The 19,842-nt window shown below is 56.3% G+C and overlaps 1 protein-coding gene across 2 annotated transcripts in view; it reads right to left on the bottom strand.

The window, feature by feature from the left end:
• Window positions 1-19,842, bottom strand: part of NCS1 (neuronal calcium sensor 1) — a 55,510-nt gene that overhangs the window by 24,638 nt on the left and 11,030 nt on the right. For both annotated transcript variants that reach the window (XM_070799425.1, XM_070799426.1), the window contains exon 2: window positions 4,292-4,316. In XM_070799425.1, the coding sequence (XP_070655526.1) occupies window positions 4,292-4,316 (25 nt within the window). The remainder of the gene's footprint in view (window positions 1-4,291; window positions 4,317-19,842) is intronic.

The following is a 19,842-nucleotide window of genomic DNA, read 5'->3' as shown; positions in this document are numbered from 1 at the left end:
TTAGGAATCGGAGGAGAAGCCATGGAGCCAAATCCGGGACACAGCCCTGACCCGGAGCTCTGCACAAGCGACTTCCAGCCACCAGAGCACAGGTGTCTGACGAGGGCTGACTGTGCCTGAGAGTCAGCTCTCCACGACAGGGTGGAGACGAGCGAAGAAAAGCCTAGATTCGACAACTGCCTTCTGACGCCTCTTTAAGAGGGAAAGGGAAGGAAGAGAAATCTGTCATTTCATAAAAACACTGCAGGCTGAATACCACTTACAAAACACTCCTTCCTGTGCGCCTCCCACCATGGCACCAGCCTGTGTCTGCCCCCCACTGCGCCAACCTGGGCCCCCGGGAGACTCCAGCGCCTCGTCTCCCCCAGCCCCTACTGCCTCTGGTGCTGGGAAGGTGCCTGGCACAGAGTAGGTGCTCAGTAAAGATTTACTGAATGAATGGACCAACAAATGAATGAATGAATGAGGGAGTGAAGGAAAGGGGGAGTGGGTGAATGAATGAAGGAACAAGGAAGTAAGTGAATGAAAGTGAGCCAATGAATGAGAGTAGGGCATGGATGAGTGAATGAGAGAGTGGGCAAATGAACAAAGGTATAAGGGAGTGAATGAGAGTGAATTAATGAATGAACGAGTGGGTGAAGGAATGAGGGAGGGAGGGAGTGAATGAATGAGGGATGGTGAATGAATGAGTGAATGAGGGTGTGAATTAATGAATGAATGAGCGATGAGGGAATGAATGAACACCGGCCATGACCCGCAGGTCTGATTCCAACTCAGCTTCCCATTCTCTGCAGGCCCCGCGGCCCCAAGGCCACCAGGGTCTCATTCCCCAAGGCCCGGCCTTCCAGGCCTTCCTGGGATCCACTGCTCTCAGATCCCACAGAGCCTTGTTCTCTAGGACCCAGCTTGAAGCGAGTCCTGCCATACTCACCCACCTCCCTGCCAAGGGTTAAGTGTGGCGGACGCTGCCTTCTGCAGTGTGAAAAGCGGGAAATAAATAGGTGGAGGAAGAAGAAAGCATAACCCCCAGCTGCAATCAGCCAAACACAGCTGGGGCTGCCTACCGCAGCATCCCTGGCAAACGGTTCCCCATTATCTTTTCAAACACCTCCTTTCCCATGGCATTCCCCTCCCAGCTCCCTGGAGACCAGCCTTCAGACGATCCGGAGGAGGGGCTCAAAGACTTCCCTGTGGCTGGGGCCTCTTCCCTGCACCTCTCCCCTCCCCCTCCTAAGTCCTCCCACCCTCCCACCCTCCGCAGCCCTCAGCTTTGTAAGATTTGCCAAAGCCAGAGTGGGCAGGGCTGAGCCCCTGTACCCCTGGCCACGTAGGCCAGCAATCTGGACCCAGACTCCACACACACACCCACACACAGAGCTGGGTGACCCAGGCAAGTGTCTCAGAGCCTCAGTTTCTTCATCTGTAAAATGGGCTGCTCCTAACCTGACCTCACGGGATTGTTCTAAGCACCTGGCCCACAGGAAGCGCCCACAGATGTTAAGGAGAGGCAGCCTCCTGACCCAGGGCTGTGACTGCGGACAAGGATCCAGGATTGACAGCTGGCCCTTTCGAGCCGGCTGCAGAATTCTTCCTGCCTCGCCCACTGTCTCTGTCACAATGCCATCGGGCTATTTGGTTATCATAAACATAATAAAAAGCGTTACGGAAAACTTATAAAATAGAAAATGTGAGAGAGAGAAAATACCCATAATCCGTGAGGCCACCACCCCCAACACACCCACTACCAGCCTCTGGCCAGTTTCCTCCCCATCTGCTGTTCCCTCCGCACATTCTTCATCACAAAACTGTGTTGGGGGCACTATTTATGCCCTGTTGCTCCCATTCGGGATCATGTTCCCTTCACTCTCCAGGTGACCACGATGTCACAATCGATTGTAAGGCCTGGGGCCTGCTATGGCAGGGGTCCCCAACCTCTAGGCTGCAGATCGGTACCTCTGGTCTGGTCAGCGGCAGCATCAGATTAGAAATACAGCGCATGATAAATGGAATGTGCTTGAATCATCCCCAAACCATCCCCCTGCTTCCTGGTCCATGGGAAAACTGTCTCCCGTGAAATGGGTCCCTGGGGCCAAAAAGGTTGGGGACCACTGTCTGCGGTTTCCTATTCAGCCCCCATTGAGGTCTTCAATCTTCCATTGTGATGAATGGAGCTCAGGGCAGGAAATGAGATGGTCACGATGGTCAAGGGGATGGCTGTGGACCCAGACCTCACACCAGCCCCACCTCCCTGAGCCCCCAGCCTCCCTCTCTGAGAATACAGAGCTGGGGGCAGCCGAAGGGGCGACCAGCATGAAGCCATGTGGGTGGCGAGAGCCCACATGGCCCAGCCCAGCCTCGCATCACTGTGGCCTGGTTTGTGCTCCTGACCACCTGGGACCCAGGCCTGCCCGGGGGGACCTGGCACCTGCCCAGCTCTGCTTCTGCTCACTGCGTGGCCCAGGACCAGTCACAGAGTCACAGAAGACCCTGGGCCTGGCTCCTCTTCTGTGGAGCAGCTAGTGAAAGTCAGCCCCAGACAAGACCACCCTGGGACGGGCTGGAGAGACAGGGAGGGTGGTCAGTGTGACCTCTCCCACAAGGTGACGCTGCAGCAAAGATGCCAAGATCTGGGGCTGAGGGAACAGCAGGAATGGAGGCCCTGAGGCAGGAAGGAGCCTGGTATGGCTGGTGCCTGGTAAACCAGCAGATGAGGCCGGAGACTTCGGGGAGCCTTGAGGGCCAGGCAAGGGGTTGGGCCTTTATGTTAAGTGCAGTAAGAAGCCATGAGGGGCTTTTTAATATATATATATTCATTTGTTTGTTTGGCTGCCCCGGGTCTTAGTCGAGGCATGCAGGATCTTTGCTCTTCATTGTCGCATGTGGGATCTAGTTCTTTGACCAAGGATGGAACCCCCTGCCTTGGGAGCTCGGAGTCTCAGCCACTGGACCACCGGGGAAGTCCCCACAAAGGGGCTTTAAGCAAAAGAAAAACACAGCAGGAAGGCGGGGTGAGGCGATCCAGAAGGGTGAGCCTGGAGGATAACGACCTAGAAGCAGGAGTATTTCTGGAACGCCCACCTGGGGGAGTGGCGAAGTGGAAAATGAGGTCAGAGGTGGGTCAGGCCCACCTGTCAGGGCGGAGGACATGGGGAAGGAAGGAAGAGGCGGCATTGCTCCCGCCCACCCTCCATCCCTGCAGTCAGTTCACCGCCCAGGGGCTGCCCACCTGGCCGGGGTCTCTGGCAAGGGGTCAGCTGAGCTGGGCAGGGCAGCCACAGCTCTCCCCCTCTGCCGCCTGGACTCAGGGTCAGGGAGGTGTAGGCAGGGCTCCCCCAGGAGTCTCGGGGCCTGCGGCCTTCCCAGGTGTGGCCTCCGCGGCCTGCTGTGATGGAGTGCACGTCTGAACAGTGGACGGAAGACCACCGTCAACGGCTGTCAGCCCTTGGGCCCTGTGCTGTGACCTTTACAGGGACTACCACTGCAATCCCTCATTATTCCTACACAGAGAAACAGGCTCAGAGGCCAAAGAGATGGGAAAAGGCAAGGTTGGGACTCTAGAGTCCATTTCTAAGCCACCAAACTTTCTAGAAGGTCTCCAAGCTCCCCTCCTTGCTCACCTATCCACCCCCAACTCAGGTTCACCTAACAGTGAGCCTCCCCTGGGGGCTTCAGATTCACCATTCTCCCCTCCTCGCCCTGGGGCAGGCATCGCTAATCCATCACAGACCTCACTGATGCCTCACTGCAATACTTTCCATTTGCTCCATGATGTACGGCCTCAGAATCCTCCTTAACACACCACTCCAGGCAGCTACTGTGGACTGATCAGAGCTGGCATTCAAGAAAAAAACTATCTACCATCCTTGATCCAATCTATTCAATCACTTTACTAGAGAGAGTGGATGAACCCCAGAGAGGGGAAGAGATTTCTCAAGACCATGTGATAATCTAGTGACAAAGCTGGGCCTGGGATCCAGTCTCCTGACTTTTTTCTGGTTCAAACCCCTCCCTCGGGTGAGCAGCGTCTGAAATTAACACTGGTGGTCCTCAGAGATGCCATGGGGTCACCACCAACCCACCACCATCCCCAACCACAGTTCAACTGGATCTAAGTTAGTTCCTTGTGAACAAAGGAATCTGAACCCAAGGCTGCCTGGACCTGTTTGTGGATAAGCCCCTCTCAGAGGGCCCTCCATGTGCCCCTGACCTGGGCAGCTGGGCTGCCAGCCCATCAGCACGAAGCCAACACTCCCAACCCACCCAACAGTTTTGGGAAAATGCGGCTACTCACCACTGCTGAACTTCCTTCTCAGTAACTGCAAGAGAAAAGAGAAAAGTGGCCTTTTAGCTTAGGGAGGTGTCCTAGAGGACAGACAGACACAGGGGAGCCTCCTTCCTGCCCTCCCCGCCCCCACCCACGGCCATGCTGCCCATGTCTGGACATTTCTGGACACCAGCCAGCTCTGAACAAGAAGATGCCTGCAGCCCCCTACTCCCAGCTGGTGAGCAGTCTTAGTCTGATCATCCTGACCCCAGGGGGTGACCATGGCCCATCCCTTCCAGATGTCCACTGAGCTGCTGGGAGGACTGTCAAGATCAGCTTCTTGCAGGCAGGGGCTGGCCTCTCCCTGCTGTCCTGGGCAGGGCAGGCAGGACTGCGCGCCTGGGCCAACACGGAGGATTAGTTGTCCCCATCTGGCATCCCTGGGGACAGGATGGTCAGAGAAGTCACTGGTGTCCCCAGGCACTCAGCCGCCCTGCCAGCACATGGAGGGCCAGGGCAGAAAACCTGAACCCCCTCCTCCGCCCTGGAAGCACCCAGCACCCTCCCCTCCTCCACCCAGCCCTCCAGCCCCTCAAAGCATTCAGCCCCAGGTTCTTTTTACAGGCAAGGCAAGAACGGAGCCATGAACAAAAAGCTAGAACGAGCCATATAAAGTAGCAGAACCTCCAGCCGAGCCCAAATAGTCATTCTTTACTGAACCGTGAAATAAACAACAAAAAAAAAGTTTTTTCTGAAAAGTACTGAATCAGTTCAGGTTGGAACAAAACCAGTAATTTCTCTAAAGTCACTGAACAAGAACATCTAACCACCTCTAAGGCCTCACTCATTCCCAGGGTGGGGGGTTGACCTTGGGAGAGCACCTCCAGCACTCTGTGCCTCAGTTTCCCTGTTTGTAAATGGGAATAACAATTACAGTGCCTGCCACACTAGCTGTCCTGGGAATTCAATCAGAACAGGTGTGAATACTCCTGAGCCCCCAGCACAGGGCCTGGCACTCGGATGTGCTCAGTACAGACTTGGAGAATGAATGGATGAGTGAACAGACAGGAAGGTGGGTGTTGGGTGCAGGTCAGGTGAGTAAAAGAACTGAAATCCCTTCCCAGCGATGTGGGAAGGGAGGCCCAAGGGGGTCCACCTCACCATGTGTGCCTGATCAGACTCGACCGAGGTCACTTTTCAAGAAACCATTCAGAGCAAGCTCGTAACAGCTGCCAAGTCCCGAGCGCCCACCACGAGCCTCGATCTGGAGCAGGGCGGGCCTCTGTGCTTCGGTTCAGCCGCCCTGACGATGCTCCCAGGGAAGCCGCCACTCTGCCCTGGTTGCTGATGGGGAAACTGAGGCACGAAGGGAGGCAGGACGTGCCGCGGGAGGGCGAGGGTCTGCATTCGAGTCTGTCGCTCAGCCACCTGCCCACAGCCGGACCCTGGTGGTTAGACTCCTGGGGCAGGTGGCAAGACTCCGTCAAGCCCCCCTGGTCAGCACTCTCCTCCCACAAGAGGCTGGAGGAGATGCCCTGTCCACGGGCACAACGCTGAGTCTGCCATACCCAGTCAGGAAAACGAATGTCATATATTAACACACACATGTGGAATCCAGAGAAATGGCACTGGTGAGCCTATTTACAGGGCAGGAATAGAGACGCAGACAGGAGAGAACGGACTTGACACGGAGAAGGAAAGGGAGGGACGAACCAAGAGAGCGGCGTTCACATATATCCACGACCGTGTGTCAAACAGACAGCTAGCGGGAAGCTGCCATGTACATAACGCAGGGAGCTCAGCTCAAGGCTCTGTGACGACCTAGAGGGATGGGATGGGGTGGGGGAGGGAGGTTCAAGGAGGAGGGGATACATGGACACAAATAGCTAATTCTCGATGTTGTGCAGCAGAAACCAACATAGCACTGTAAAGCAATTACACTCCAATTTAAAAAGAGACAGACAGCAAGGCAACAGTGAGACTGTAGGTTACCAGGAACAGCCAGACCTGGTGTAAGAGAATGCAGTTTTCCAAGAGTTTTGGCAGAGGGTAGAGAGTCCCTTGGACAGCAAGGAGATCAAACCAGTCCATCCTAAAGGAAATCAACCCTGAATATTCACTGGAAGGACTGATGCTGAAGCTGAAGCTCCAATACTTTGGCCACCTGATGCAAACAGCCAACTCGTTAGAAAAGACCCTGATGCTGGGAAAGATTGAGGGCAGGAGGAGAAGGGGACGACAGAGGATGAGATGGTTGGATGGCATCATCGACTCAGTGGACATGAGGCTGAGCAAACTCCAGGAGATAGTGAAGGACAGGGAGTGCTGCAGTTCATGGGGTCGCAAAGAGTCTAACATGACTGAGTGACTGAACAACAGGAGAGTGGGAAGGGAATCAGGCAGGAGGGTGGCGAGGGAAATCGTCCCTGGTCTAACAGAGACTGGGCAGCCCTACACTCACCACCCATACTTGGTAGAGAAGGGCAGCGGGAGCCAAGGGACTGATCCTTAAATATTCAACCTGGAGACACAGGAGATCCATCATAGCGTAGCCAGGAGCTTAGGGTCTCATACTCTGGAGCCAGAATGGACAGCCTGAGTTTAAACCTAGCTCCGCAGCTTACTAGCTGTGTGTCCCCGGGGTGAAGTACGTCCCCCCACTCGAGCCTCAGTTTCTTCTTCTGTTAAATGGGCTAACTGTGAAGATTAAAGTGCTTGGTGCTCTTCATAGGCATAAAATCCCATAGATAGGTGTGATCCTGTTTTCCCAATGAGGAGATTGAGGCTCAGGCAGACCTGCTTACTTGGCTGAGTTACCTGAGGTGGCTGGGTGGGGCCAGGGGCAAGGGCTATGCCTTCAGCGCCCAGGACGGATGCCCAAGTGGACGCCTCCCACTACTTCGAGTCATCCAATGAGCTGTGTGACCTTGTGTGACCTTGGCATCATACGATATAAACAGGAGGAGCAGGGTAGCAAGCGCTGGGGTGCTGGTCCACTGCTGACCTTAGGCGAGGCCCCCCTCAAGGTCAAAGGAGGAGACTTCCCTGGAATCTCCCAGCTCAGAAGTCCCGACCCTCTCCTGACCATACCCCCTGCCCATTCCCCAGCAGCAGCCCCACCCCAGGGCCTCTCAGCCTCCACCTCCTCCCCCGTGCCCTTCACCAGCCCCCGTACCCAATAAGCCCTCAAGACACAGACACAGTTGGCTGCCCTTTCCCCATTACAAGGGCCCCCAAAACAGAGCGCAGAGTGGTTAGCAGGCGGCCAAGCTCTGTGGGCTGTGAGCTGGGAAGGGGGAGACAGGCCCTGCCCCTGCTTTATGCAGCTAATTAACCAGGAAACAGGTATCCCCTGGCCCCATGCCAGGCCCGGCAGCTGCCACTGCTTCACTGCCTATAGCCCTGGGGTCTGTTGCAGGGGGGTGAGCAGCAGGCAGATCTCAGAGGGGCTTGGCCACCTGCCCCCGCTCCACAAAGGTCAGGCAGGCCTGGCTCCAAATTCCAGCTCCCAGTCTAATCATGAAGATACAACCGGACAAACGCAGAATGTGGGACATTCGACAAGACAACTGTCCAGGATACTTAAATGTTGGTGCGAAAACGTAGAAAACAAGGCAGGGGATTGTTCCAGATTAAACAAAAAAAAAAAGATTAAAGAGACAAGGCCATCAAATGCAACTCAAAATGCCTGGCTTGTGTCCTGAATCTGGAGTCAAAGACCAGCTACTCTGGGTGCAGATGACACCACCCTCATGGCAGAAAGCAAAGAGGAACCAAAGAGCCTCCTGACGAAGGTGAAAGAGGAGAGTGAAAAAGCTGGCTTAAAATGCAACATTCAAGAAATGAAGATCATGGCATCCGGTCCTATCACTTCATGGCAAATAGAAGGGGAAAAAATGGAAACTGGCAGATTTTCTTTTCTTGGGCTCCAAAATCACTGTGTACAGTGACTGCAGCCATGAAATTAAAAGACGCTTGCTCCTTGGAAGAAAAGCTATGACTAACCTAGACAGTATATTAAAAAGTGGAGACATCACTTTGCCGACAAAGGTCCATCTAGTCAGTTTTTCCAATAGTCATGTATGGACGTGAGAGTTGGAACATAAAGAACGCTGAGCACTGAAGAACTGATGCTTTTGAACTGTGGTGTTGGAGAAGACTCTTGAGAGTCTCTTGCACTGCAAGGAGATCCAACCAGTCCATCCTAAAGGAAATCAGTCCTGAATATTCATTGGAAGGACTGATGCTGAAGCTGAAACTCCAATATTTTGGCCACCTGATGCGAAGAGCCAACTCATTAGAAAAGACTCTGATGCTGGGAAAGACTGAGGGCAGGAGGAGGAGGGGATGACAGAGGATGAGATGGTTGGATGGCATCACGGACTCAACGAACCTGAGTTTGAGCAAACTCCAGGAGATAGTGAAGGAAAAGGAACCTTGGCGTGCTGAAGTCCATGGGGTCACAGAGTCGGACACGACTGAGCGACTGAACCACAACAACTATGGATGTGAGAGATATGATGGGGATGGTGGGGGAAGCTGCCCACAGGCAGGCACTCAGATGCCCGGACAGACTCACTGCTCGTTTCGTTAGGAGCAGCTACGGTACAGAGGTGACATGGGACCGTGTCCTCTTCCCCTGGGATGTGCCCTGAAGTATTTAGGGGTGACAGTCAGGATGCCTGCAGCCTCCCTCGAGAGGTTCAGAAATACACATGCACATATTTAGAAAGAGACAGGAAGCAAACGTGGCAAATGCTGACAGCTGGCGCATCGAGACGACGGACACACAGGTGCTCACGGCCCCAGAGCTGCGCTTGAGCTTTCAAGACAAAAAGCTGGGGGGAAGCTGTGGCCTCATCAGCCCACCGCCTGTGTGCACCCCCTCACAGCGCCAGAAGAGCTGAGGGTCCTGCTGGGGGGCCACGCCCCCGGCAGCTCCAAGGACCACAGGCAGTAGGAGGGAGGAGAGGGCGAGGGGACAGTCATGGGGCCCCTCCGTCTTCGCCCTCTGCCCAGATACTAGAGAGACATTCCCAGGCTCAGGCTCCCTGCTTGGTCCCATCCCCCCATCCCTCCGAGTCTCCATTCAAGTGTGAAATTAACATGCGTCCACCGTGGACTCCGCAGGTCCGTGCTCAGGGCTCAGGGCCCAGGATGCATGAAGGTCATTTTCAGGGCAACCAACTCCCGGCCCCTGCCCGCCCCAGTCCTGTGACGCCCTCAAGCTTCTCTCATCGGTCCCACCTCCAGGCCTTTGCACCGGCTGCTCCTTCTGCCCAGAACCCTCGCCCTCACCTCTGTCACCTGGGTAACCTCTACAACACTTTTCAAGTCCCATCTAGGAAGCCCCCTCTTTGGGAACCCCCTTTGTGTGTGGGAAGCGCAGTTTACATGGAGTCTTGTCTTTCCATCAACTGTACAACAGAGGCTCAGACAGGGCGCTGCAGACAGGGCCATGCCAGGGAGAAGGGGTTACAGGACATTGGAAAAATAGGGCAGACCGCACAGAAGGCTCTGGCCGTGTGCCCCTGGGCGAATGAACTCACATCTCTGAGCCTTGGTTTGCTCATCTGCGAACGTTAAAGTGTTAGTCGCTTACTTGCGTCGGACTCTTTGCAACCCCATAGACTGTAGCCTGCAAGGCTCCTCTGTCCTTGAAATTTTCCAAGCAAGAATATGGGAGTGGGTAGCCATTCCCTTCTCCGGGGATCTTCCTGACCCAGGGGTCAAACCCGGATCTCCTGCACTGCACGGGGCAGTCTGAGCCACCGACGGGAGAGCAGCCTCTCTCTGAGAGAAGGGGTGAAGTTAGAGTGCTCGGTGTGACGCCTGGCACCCAGCAAGGGCTCATGAGAAGCCCTTTTCCCCCTCATTTTCCCAGATGGATGCTAAGCCCCCAGTGGTCAAACGCCTCTCCTAGCATCACCCTCAAAGCCCAGCTCCAGTGTCCCGACATGGGAGGCAGAGAATAGACCCTGTTGATTCCCACATCGTCACCACACCACTCGGCTGGGTTGGGAACGTGTCCTAAAACATATTTCTCACAACGTGTTTACCTTCACCATTACGACTGGCTCCGGCCAGTTTTAAAAACAAGCTTCCTTTCTCCAGCTTGCTCCCACCTCCAGGCTCATTAGGGAAACCGGTATTTTAAGACCACACGGCCCAAACTTGGAGAGGCTCTGGGTCAGCAGCCTGTCTCAACTGCTGGTAGACTGGCTGGCTCCAAAGCAAGTGACTTATCCTCTCTGAGCCTCGGGGTCCTCATCCGAAGGATGGGTACAGATGCCTAGCAGGCAGAGCCATCGGGAGGATTCTGGATAGAAAATTCCCAGCTTAGAAGACAGCTGGGTGTCCACTGGACTCCCTCCCGCTGACCTGCCCTGAGCACCGGGAGCAGCGGAGCTAGAACGGGCTCAGTGTGGAAGGCAGGGCCTAGCCCCTGCCCCCCAATCCAGTCTTCATCCCTGGCTGTGGTGGGGGTCCGCCCAGGCCCCCTGCTCCCCTCCCACGCCCAGAGCCATGTTCCCGGGCACTCCTCCTCCCTTGCCCACAGCTCTGTCTGCTGGGAAAGAACATGAGAGCCGGTCCCTGGAGTCCAGGATAAATGTTGAGTCTGATTTTGATTTCCCTAAAGCAAAATACCTCTCTCCTGATGGAAGCTCAGCTCAAACACGGTGGGAACAGACAGCAGGGGCTGCAGCCCCCACAGAGGCGCTTGGAGGACCCCCTGCGGGTGGCCTCCCCGGGCCGTTCTGCGGGGGTCCCTTTCCATCTGCAGGGACAAAGGCTGCAAGAATGTCGGTCATGCCTCCCCCGCCCCCACGGCGGCTGAAGGAAAACCCTTCAGCAAAGGGGCCTCCGTTTTGATTCACACAAAAAGAAAACCTCCAGTCTGATTCACACAAAAAGAGAACGTGGGGGCCGTTTGGACCCGGCCACCCGCAACCCCTCATCACAGAATCCCACCCTCTGACGTCACAGATCCTGCTCCTTCCGGAAGTGCGCCCCACCCCAAAGCTCCCCCCCAGGCCCCGGGCTTCCTTCTTTGCTAGGCCTCCAAATATTGGGGTTATCCAAGTCCCCGCCTAGAGCCGTCCTCTGTGCTCTCTGGGGGGGGTGGCAGCACATGCACCCCACACCCCTCCCTCCAGACTTCTAGCTCCTCTTGACAACCCAGGGACCCCTCATGGACCACATGGCCCAAATGTACCCCCATCCCAGACCAGACCTCCCCTCCTGGGTCCCCAACCTGTAAGCACTCCTTCTTCTTGCCTTACCAGGCAGTCCCACCCATCCTGGCTCCCTGAAGAACACAAGAACACCCCCACCATCCAGGGCCGACCCGGAGACCCCAACCCCAGCCCAGGGCTGTGCCAACCTTTTCCCATCCTCCCATCTGGGCCCCACCCGGCAGTGGCCAGAGGCCCTAATTTGGTCACATCCCTCCCCTCCCAGCAAAGCTTCTTCAGAGAAGGGAGGGAACGTGCTAGTGGGCCAGGTTGCAGCCCCCTGCACCGCCGGAGCCTGGCCCCCCCAGCCCAGGGTCACGGACGCCCACCCTCCCCCAAGGGGTAGTTGCCCGTAGGGAGGATGGTGGCCTTGGGACATTGTGGATTTCAGGGCTCTGCGGCTCCCTTCCTGAGTGACCTGTCACTTCCCAGGTCTGGGCCTCAGTTTTCCTGCCCCTCCTGCTGCTCATGGCAGCGTCACCTGCTGTGCCAAGTGTGAAGGGTGGCACCAGGGGGATGGGAAGACAAGAAAGAGCGTTCGATAAGGCCTCCGAGGTTTCCCACCGGAAGGGGCTGGCCGCCCGAGGGCTGTGTGAGCAGGGCTCTCTCTGATCCCCCAGGAACCACAAGCTCCCCGAGCCCCGATCACTCCCCACCTGAGCTGTCCCAGACCGATGGGTCACATACAGGTCCTGGGGTGAGCCCGCATAGACCCCATGGGCACATCCCGGTGCTCCAGAGAGGAGCAGACGAATCGTGGCTGCCCCCAACCTGGGGCCACCTGTGGCTTCCCCTCTGCGGGGGCAGGGGCGGGGGGGGGGGGCTCCTGAGACCTCCACGCCTCCACGAGTCAATGACCATGGAGGCTCACAGGCCCCCAGGCAGGAGGCCCCATGGGGGAACACCAGGAGGGGGCTGAGAGGAGACTGCAGGGTGAGCACCCGCCCTGGAGCAGATGACCTGGTGACCTTGGCCAGGGGCGGCAGGCGGGCTCATCCGTGACACGGACCCTCCAGCAGAGCCGCCGCTAGAGGAGAGGTAAGGCGTGCCTCCCACTGCCATAGCCCTGCAATGAGATCGGACCGTGCCTCTACCGAGCTGGGCACAGAGAGGACCGGGTGCCCTCCAGCCCGCCCTGCACCTATTTTCCATAAATGCCCAGATGCGGGGGAGCTGGGCTCCAGGGCCAGCCTGAGTTTCATCAGGAAGGAGGCCTGGCCTCCCGCCCAGGCCTCCCGCCCAGCACTCCCGGGCGCTCCGGGAGCCCCTCGCCCTCACCCAGAAGGAGCCAGTCTCCCAGAGCCCAGCCCACTCAGACCTCCCCAAGGGTGGGGGGCAGCGGCCCGGCCCCCATGGCTATTTCCACCCTCATTGGCTGAGCTCCGGCTGGTGGGGGCCCACGGCTCCCTGCAGGGCCCCCCCTCCCCCGCCTGCCTCACCACCCTGCACCCTCTGTGCAGGCTCGCTGAGGGGGAGGACCCAGGGCCTCAGACTGTCAGCCCTGGGGAGATAAAGACCAGAGCTGTGAGCCACTATTACAGCCGCCGGCCCTGCACCCTGCCCTCCACGTGGGACCCCGGAGACCCTCACAGAACCCCAGGCTCCTGGGGTGTGCAGGGAGCCACGTTTATAGTCACCCATGAGCTGACCCAGCTCTGACCGCTCCTGGCCCCTGCTCCTTACCCGCTCACGGTGCCCCCATCCTCCACACTAAGAGGGATCAGGGTGCCGGGTGGCAGGATGACTGAGCAGTCCTGGGGCTGCTTCGTCTGCCAAAGGGCCCACTGGGGGGTCTGGGGAGAGCGCCGGGGCCCCCTGACTTCAGGAACCCGGAGTAAATGTCAGTTCCCTGACCACAGAGGGTGGGTTCGGGCGGGGAGGGGCCCAGCCAGGCCCCAGGCTCCCAGACCTGTTCTTTGCTACCCTGAACTCAGGCCTGGAGGACCCTGACCGTGGCCCCAAAGAAGCTGGGCTCTCTACCACTGCGGGGACGGGTCCACCCACTATGTGTGACCCCGGTCAGTGCAGTCCCCTCTCTGAGCTGTGGTTTCTTTCTCCATCACAGGGCTGCTACTGCAGCCAACAAGAAGAGGTTGAAGGCGCTGAGCCCAGCAAGTGATGAGTGCTCCACATGGAGCCATGGACTCGCATGCCAACAGTCACGGTATCGGCAGAAAACGTCAGGGGTCTCACTGCGGTTGTGGCAGGATGGCACAAGTGGCTAGCGGAGCCAGGCGGTGGGGCCCGGGTTAAGACTGGACGCAGAGAGGAGAAGCCCTCAAGGGAACCCAGGCCTGAGAGGCTGCTCAGGCCACTCAGATCCCAGTTCAGAGGCCCCTGATCCCACCTGGCCCCTCAGGTTCCTCCCTGAGCTCCAGACCACCCCACTGGCTGAGTTCTCGGGCTGTACCAGCCCTTATGCTGAGAGGTGAAGGGTCCCCAACAGCCCAGGCTTCACAAGAGGCAAAGGCCCTCGTCCCAGGTCACGTTCATGGTCAGTAGTGGAGGAGTGGAGGTGGGAGGTCAGGTCGACGTGACTCCAGAGCCCAAAGGTAAGAAGGCTTTAGCCTGGAGATGGTCATCTCCAAGAAGAGAGCCACCCACCCTGTGCCCCCAGGCCACAGCAAGCCTCCCGCAAGCACCTATCGAGGGCCAGGCACTGGGGTGCATGAGACTTGGAGAGCAGCAGCTCCTGCCCATCAAAGTGCCCCTTACCTCTCCTGGAGACTAAGGCCCCCAAACCCCATCTTTCTCCTGGATGCTATAATCTTTCTGGCTTTCAGATTTCCCAAAGAGCTTGAATCTTTGTGATTCATTTCCCACTCCAAGCCTCAGTTTTCTCCTCTGACAAATGGAACAGGAATGTTCACTCGGACCCACTCACAGGTAGGTTTCCAAGGTCTCCCCAAAGGTGCCCTCCCCAGATCCCTTAAGGGAACAGGGCCAGGGCCCCCCACCCCAGGAGAGAGGGGCAGGGTCCAGGAAATCACCGAAAAAAGGTGTATCTCAAGTCATGTGTTTTAGTTCAAATTTTTCTTAGTTCAAACAGATTTTGCAGTCTATTTCATCATTTACAGATGTTTGTTTTGCTTTAAAATTAAAGTTTCAAAATGCACTGATTTTAATTTCTATGTAAGTTGAATAACTGTTCCCAAAATGTTCTCAAGTCAAACTGCAGGAAGATGTCATTTGTCTCGTGGCTTCCAGGAATAGCAAGATGAAAGAGCTGCCATATATCAGGCATGACTGTGTGTGTGTCCTAGACAAGGAACGTCTCATGCCTGAAGCTCATCCAGTGCCCAAATGATGCTGTGCGGCAAGGATTCTGAATATCCCCATTATACTGATCAGGAAACTGAGACCCCAGGGGAAAAGCCATTTGCCCGAGGACCAAAGTTAGCCTGCAGTGGAGCCGGAGCCAGAACCAGGGTCTGAGTGACAGCAGAGTTTGTCCGGAAGTGCGGTGTTTGAAACATTACACAGATGTATTCTGAGAATAACCTTGCTTAACATGCTGCCTGATTCCTGCACTTCACCATCTGTCCCCCTGAATCTTTGGCTTCTCTGAATCCCCAGAAAAGGGCCACCAGGGCTGGGAAGCAGAAGTCCATAGTATCTGCTGATCTGTTAATGACTTGCTTTGATGAGGGAACCAGACCAAGGCACACTGACACAGGTTCAAATCCCGGCTCTCCCGCGTCCCAGCTGTGCATCCTTGTATGAGTCGGTTAACCTCTCTGAACCTCATCTGAAAACTGAGCGTGCTAAAACCTACATACATAGCGAAGAGGCTAGAAGGAACTGGCAAAAGTGTTCACAACAGTGACATCAGAGAAACGGTACAAGGAATGCCTGTATCTTCCAAGTTTGTCCTTCCCCAGCGGCTGAAGCTGTGGGCAGGATCTGGGTCTGCCCACATCACAAGCATAGAACAGCATCCGACACACAGTGGATGCTCTGCGCGTGTTCGTCCTTGTAGAAGGCATGTGTTATGCTTGATTTAGGTGGGTAAGTTGGAAAGTAGACATGCCTACCTTTGGTGTCTGAAACTCAGTTATTTCTGGCTAATAATGGACTGACCTTGGTGACTACACATGTGTTCGCTCACTCTCTCACACACGCACACACACACCAAGGTAAGACTCCAATGACTCCCTGGTTCAAGTCCTCTCTACTGACAGCCTCTGAATCTTCCAGAAGAGTGGTTGATCCTGAGGGATGCGAACCACACCTTCTGCTTCCTTTGAGACCTTGAGGAAAGGCTGACATGCGAGATTTTCTCAGGACTCCTGGGGGAGAACCTCTCAAACATTTCAGAGCAGAGTGGAGTGCTCAGGGATTTGGTGCAGCCCAATTTCACGAATATTTTCCAAGCACCTGCCAAGGTCAGGGGCTTCCCTTGTGGCTCAGCTGGTAGGGAATTTGCCTGCAATGCAGGAGACCTGGGTTTGAGGTCAGAGGCTGCAGGAGGGACTGAAGCACCTGGCCAACAGGAAGGGTCTATTTCTGAGTCGAGTAATTCATTCTTTAGCTCCTATGTGACCTTGAGAAACTGAGTTCACCTCTCTGAGCCTCAGTCTCCTCACCTGTAAAATGGGGATAGTGGTGGTGGTGCCAAAACCTTCCTTCCAGGGTGGTTAGAAGGAGCAAACAGGATTTCTCGCCCCTTCGTTCATCCAGCAATTAATTTCTGAGTACTCATATGGGAACGCAACAGTGACCTAGACACCAGTCCTTGTCCTCCAAGGCCCTGATGGAACTGTAGATTCCGACCTACAGCAGGGGACTACAGGCCTGTCTAATTATCTGTCATGTAAAGCAGGAAACTGACCCAAGTAGGGGTCAGGGTGTGCTCCCCAAGGACAGGGCCCTTACACTGACCTATAAAGGCCACCAGACCTCAGCAGGCAGAGAGAAAGGGCTTGCCAGCACTGGGGCTGCTGATGTCCAAAGTTCAGAGCATGGTGAGATCTGGGGACCACCAGAAGGGGCCAGGGAACATTCAAGAGGAACAAAGCACTAAGCCAGAAGAAGCACCATGGGACACACCTGGTGGTGCAGTGGCGAACACTCTGCACTCCCAATGCAGAGGGCCCAGGTTCGATCTCTGGTCAGGGAACTAGATCCCACTTGCCGCAACAAAGATTGAAGATCCCACGTGCCACAACTAAGACTCAATGCGGCCAACTAAATATTTAAAAGGAGAAGCCTATGATCCAGGCAGATGGAGCACAGCAAAGACTCCAAAATGTTAGCAATTGCTACTATCATTAATAAAGATGTCACAACACACAAAGGCAGGGCAGAACCAGGGCTGGTAACATGAGCGCCTGGGAGGGGAGGGGGCAACAAGAGCCACGGATAGTCACCCTCCGCCTATCCACCCTGTCCTGGGGCACATGGTCTCTGCCTCCTCTGACCCATAGCCCCCACTTACTTGCTTTGTCCCTAGTCCTGGGAAAGGGAGGGACATGCGGGCTGGCCTTCATCACAGGGGCCCCCAAGGGTTCCAGGGCACACATCCCAGGGCCTGCGAGGGTGGAGCCCCAGGAGCCCAGGGTTCGCGGCCCTGAGGGTTCCGACTCCAGCTCTGGCCCTTTAAGAGCTATGAGTGGGTCATTCATTGTCCTGGACTCCGAGAAAGTCACACCCGCACACCCGCCAGCCTGACCAGAACCCACCAGAGGCAGGACCATGCCCCTGAGCACCCGCTGCTGCCTCCTCGGCCAAGGCGGGCCCCCTTTCTCTTGCCCTGCACCCCGTGTCCTCACCGGTTCCCAAGGCTGGCCCCGCCAGTGTGGCCTCTGGGTGGAGCCCTGCCTGCTGGTCAGCTGCTTCCCGGAAGGGCTCCCCCATCGGCCTCTGGCTCCGGGGCACCCCCTCTATACTCCCACCCCTGCTCCTTCGGGTTTCCAGGGCCTCCAAGTTGCCACAGCTTGATGCCTCCGGACCCAGAACACACTGTTCCTTCTCTGTGAAACACTCCCAGCATCTCCCATAAACCACCCCTCCCCCCAGATCTCCCGTGGCTTCTCAGCTCCTACGTCTCCCTCGGGTCACACTGCCAAAGTGAGCAAATCAAAATTTAGATTTCACATAAACAACAAATAACCGTTTAGCATATCTGGCAACCCTCCCCTTGCTGTTCTTCCGTTGCTAAGTCCTGTCCGACTCTTTGCGACCCCCCGGACTGCAGCACGCCAGGCTTCTCTGACCTTCACCATCTCCCGGAGCTTGCTTAGATTCATGTCCACTGTGTCGGTGATGCCATCCAACCGTTTCATCCTCTGTCGCCCCTTCTCCTTGGCCCTCAATCTTTCCCGGAATCAGGGTCTTTTCCAATGAGTCAGCTCTTCGCATCAGGTGGCCAAAGTATTGGAGCTTCAGCATCTGTCCTTCCAATGAATATCCAGGGTTGATTTCCTATAGGATTGACTGGTTTGATCCTGCTGTCCAAGGGACTCTCAAGTGTCTTCTCCAGCACCGCAGTTCGAAAGCATCAATTCTTTGGTGCTCAGCCTTCTTTATGGTTCAACTCTCGCATCCGTACGTGGTAACCGTCCCTCCTAAAACACTGCCTCCTCCAGGAAGCCCTCCCAGGTGCACCCTAGACCCGGTGGACTCGCGTTGCATCGCACAACACTCTATCTTGTTTCCCTGCCAAACTGAATACCAGGAGGGCCAGAAATCCATCCATCCAATCTACCCTATGTCTTGGCACTCCCATGACTTTCTGGATTGGGGAGTGAGAGGTAGCATAGTGGCCCAGGGATGCCCTTGGCCAGATTCGCCCACAGGGGCACCCAGGGCCTCCACCCGTTCTCGCACGGCGGGCTGGCCCTCCTTCTCAGAGATGTGCCCAGAATGCTTCTCATGACCACCCAGCCCCCTCCACGGAGCCAGGGCAGAGGAAACACGAATCAAGGTGGGAGCAGCTAGCAGGCTCCTCTCCTTTATTTTGACGACTACTGTTGGTTTTAATTAAGATCCCATTCCGCTCAGGCCTAGCAAGGAAACAATAGCTGCCCAACGTGGCCGTGTGGGCTAGCGAGCCATGGAGAGTGGCAGGGCCACAGGGGCCTGGGGCAGGACCCCCTCCCTGCCAGCAGAGGCTTTGAGCTCCGCCAAGCTCTCCGCCTGCCCAGCACACACACCATATATTTTTGAACAGAAGGGAAGCATTCGTTTTTTTTTCCCCCACAGTGCCAAAAATAGCCCCATCTCCTGCCTTTGAACAGGAATCTTGTGGTTCCTACAAAGAGACAGGGGCAGGAGGGGCCTCAAAGGAGGGGCTGAGCTGATTGGCTGGACCCCCTCCTTGTCTCCCCAGCCCCAGCAGGAGAGAGGGGCTGGGGTCCTCGCTAGGCCTGACCTGCTGAGACCCAGCCTCCCAGCACCTACCTTCTGAGGCCCACCTCTCCCCAAGATGTGGCAAGCCCCCTATCACCCAGGCCAGGAGGTGGGAGGAGGCCAGGCAAAGGAATAGCGAAGACAAGATGGATGAGAAGAAACGTCCCTCATCCACTAGCGTGTGAGCTGATGGGTTTGTTTCCTTCCTTTTGACAAACGTATTCCAGGCTCTGTCCAAGGACCAGGGATAGAGCAGTGAACTGTGAGACCAGACGCGGTCGCATCCACAAGGTGCCCACAGCCCGATGGAAGTAGGGTGGGTTACACGTGTTCTCATTGCCAGATCTGGGGCAGGCACTGGCTGGGCCCAGGGCACCTGTGTGGAGGGGACTTGGGCGCTGGTTTAAGCCGAGTGTGGGCGGGGGTGGGGGGTCCTGGGATCAGAGGAACGAGACAAATGGAAGGGTCAGATGAAAAGCTGTCCTAGTGGGCACTCATCCCTGGCGAGGACCCTCATGTCACCTGGCTGCAGGCCCGCAGTGGGGGGCGTTTTCCCATTTTACGCGTGAGGCCCCCAGGACTCAGAGAAGGGTTTTCGAGTCTAGGATGTCCAGGCCTTCTGGCCAATGTTTTCCACCTTCATTTCATCCACCACCCCGGGAGGCGGGGCTATCGTCACCGGCCCATTTTACAGATGAAGTGAGGAGGCTCCATAAGAAAGGGCTTGGCCCAGATCGCAAAGCTGACGAGAGGAGCTGGGAGTTGTACCCAGGCCTGGCTGGTCCCTGAGGGGGAACTCCTGACACTACTGACAAGCCATCTCAAATCCTGTCCCCTCCCCCGCCTCCACCAGGTCACTGGATCTCAGATCCTATTTCCTCCCCCACCCCTAGAAGAGAAAGCAGGTGCCAAGGTGTGAAGACCACAGGCCTGGGAAATGGAGTTGTCGTTGTCCAGTCGCTAAGTTGTGTCTGACTCTTTGCGACCCCATGG

This window comes from Bos indicus, chromosome 11 (genome assembly GCF_029378745.1).
Source record: "Bos indicus isolate NIAB-ARS_2022 breed Sahiwal x Tharparkar chromosome 11, NIAB-ARS_B.indTharparkar_mat_pri_1.0, whole genome shotgun sequence".
Lineage (NCBI taxonomy): Eukaryota > Metazoa > Chordata > Mammalia > Artiodactyla > Bovidae > Bos > Bos indicus.
This window is presented reverse-complemented; position numbering and strand designations above follow the sequence as displayed.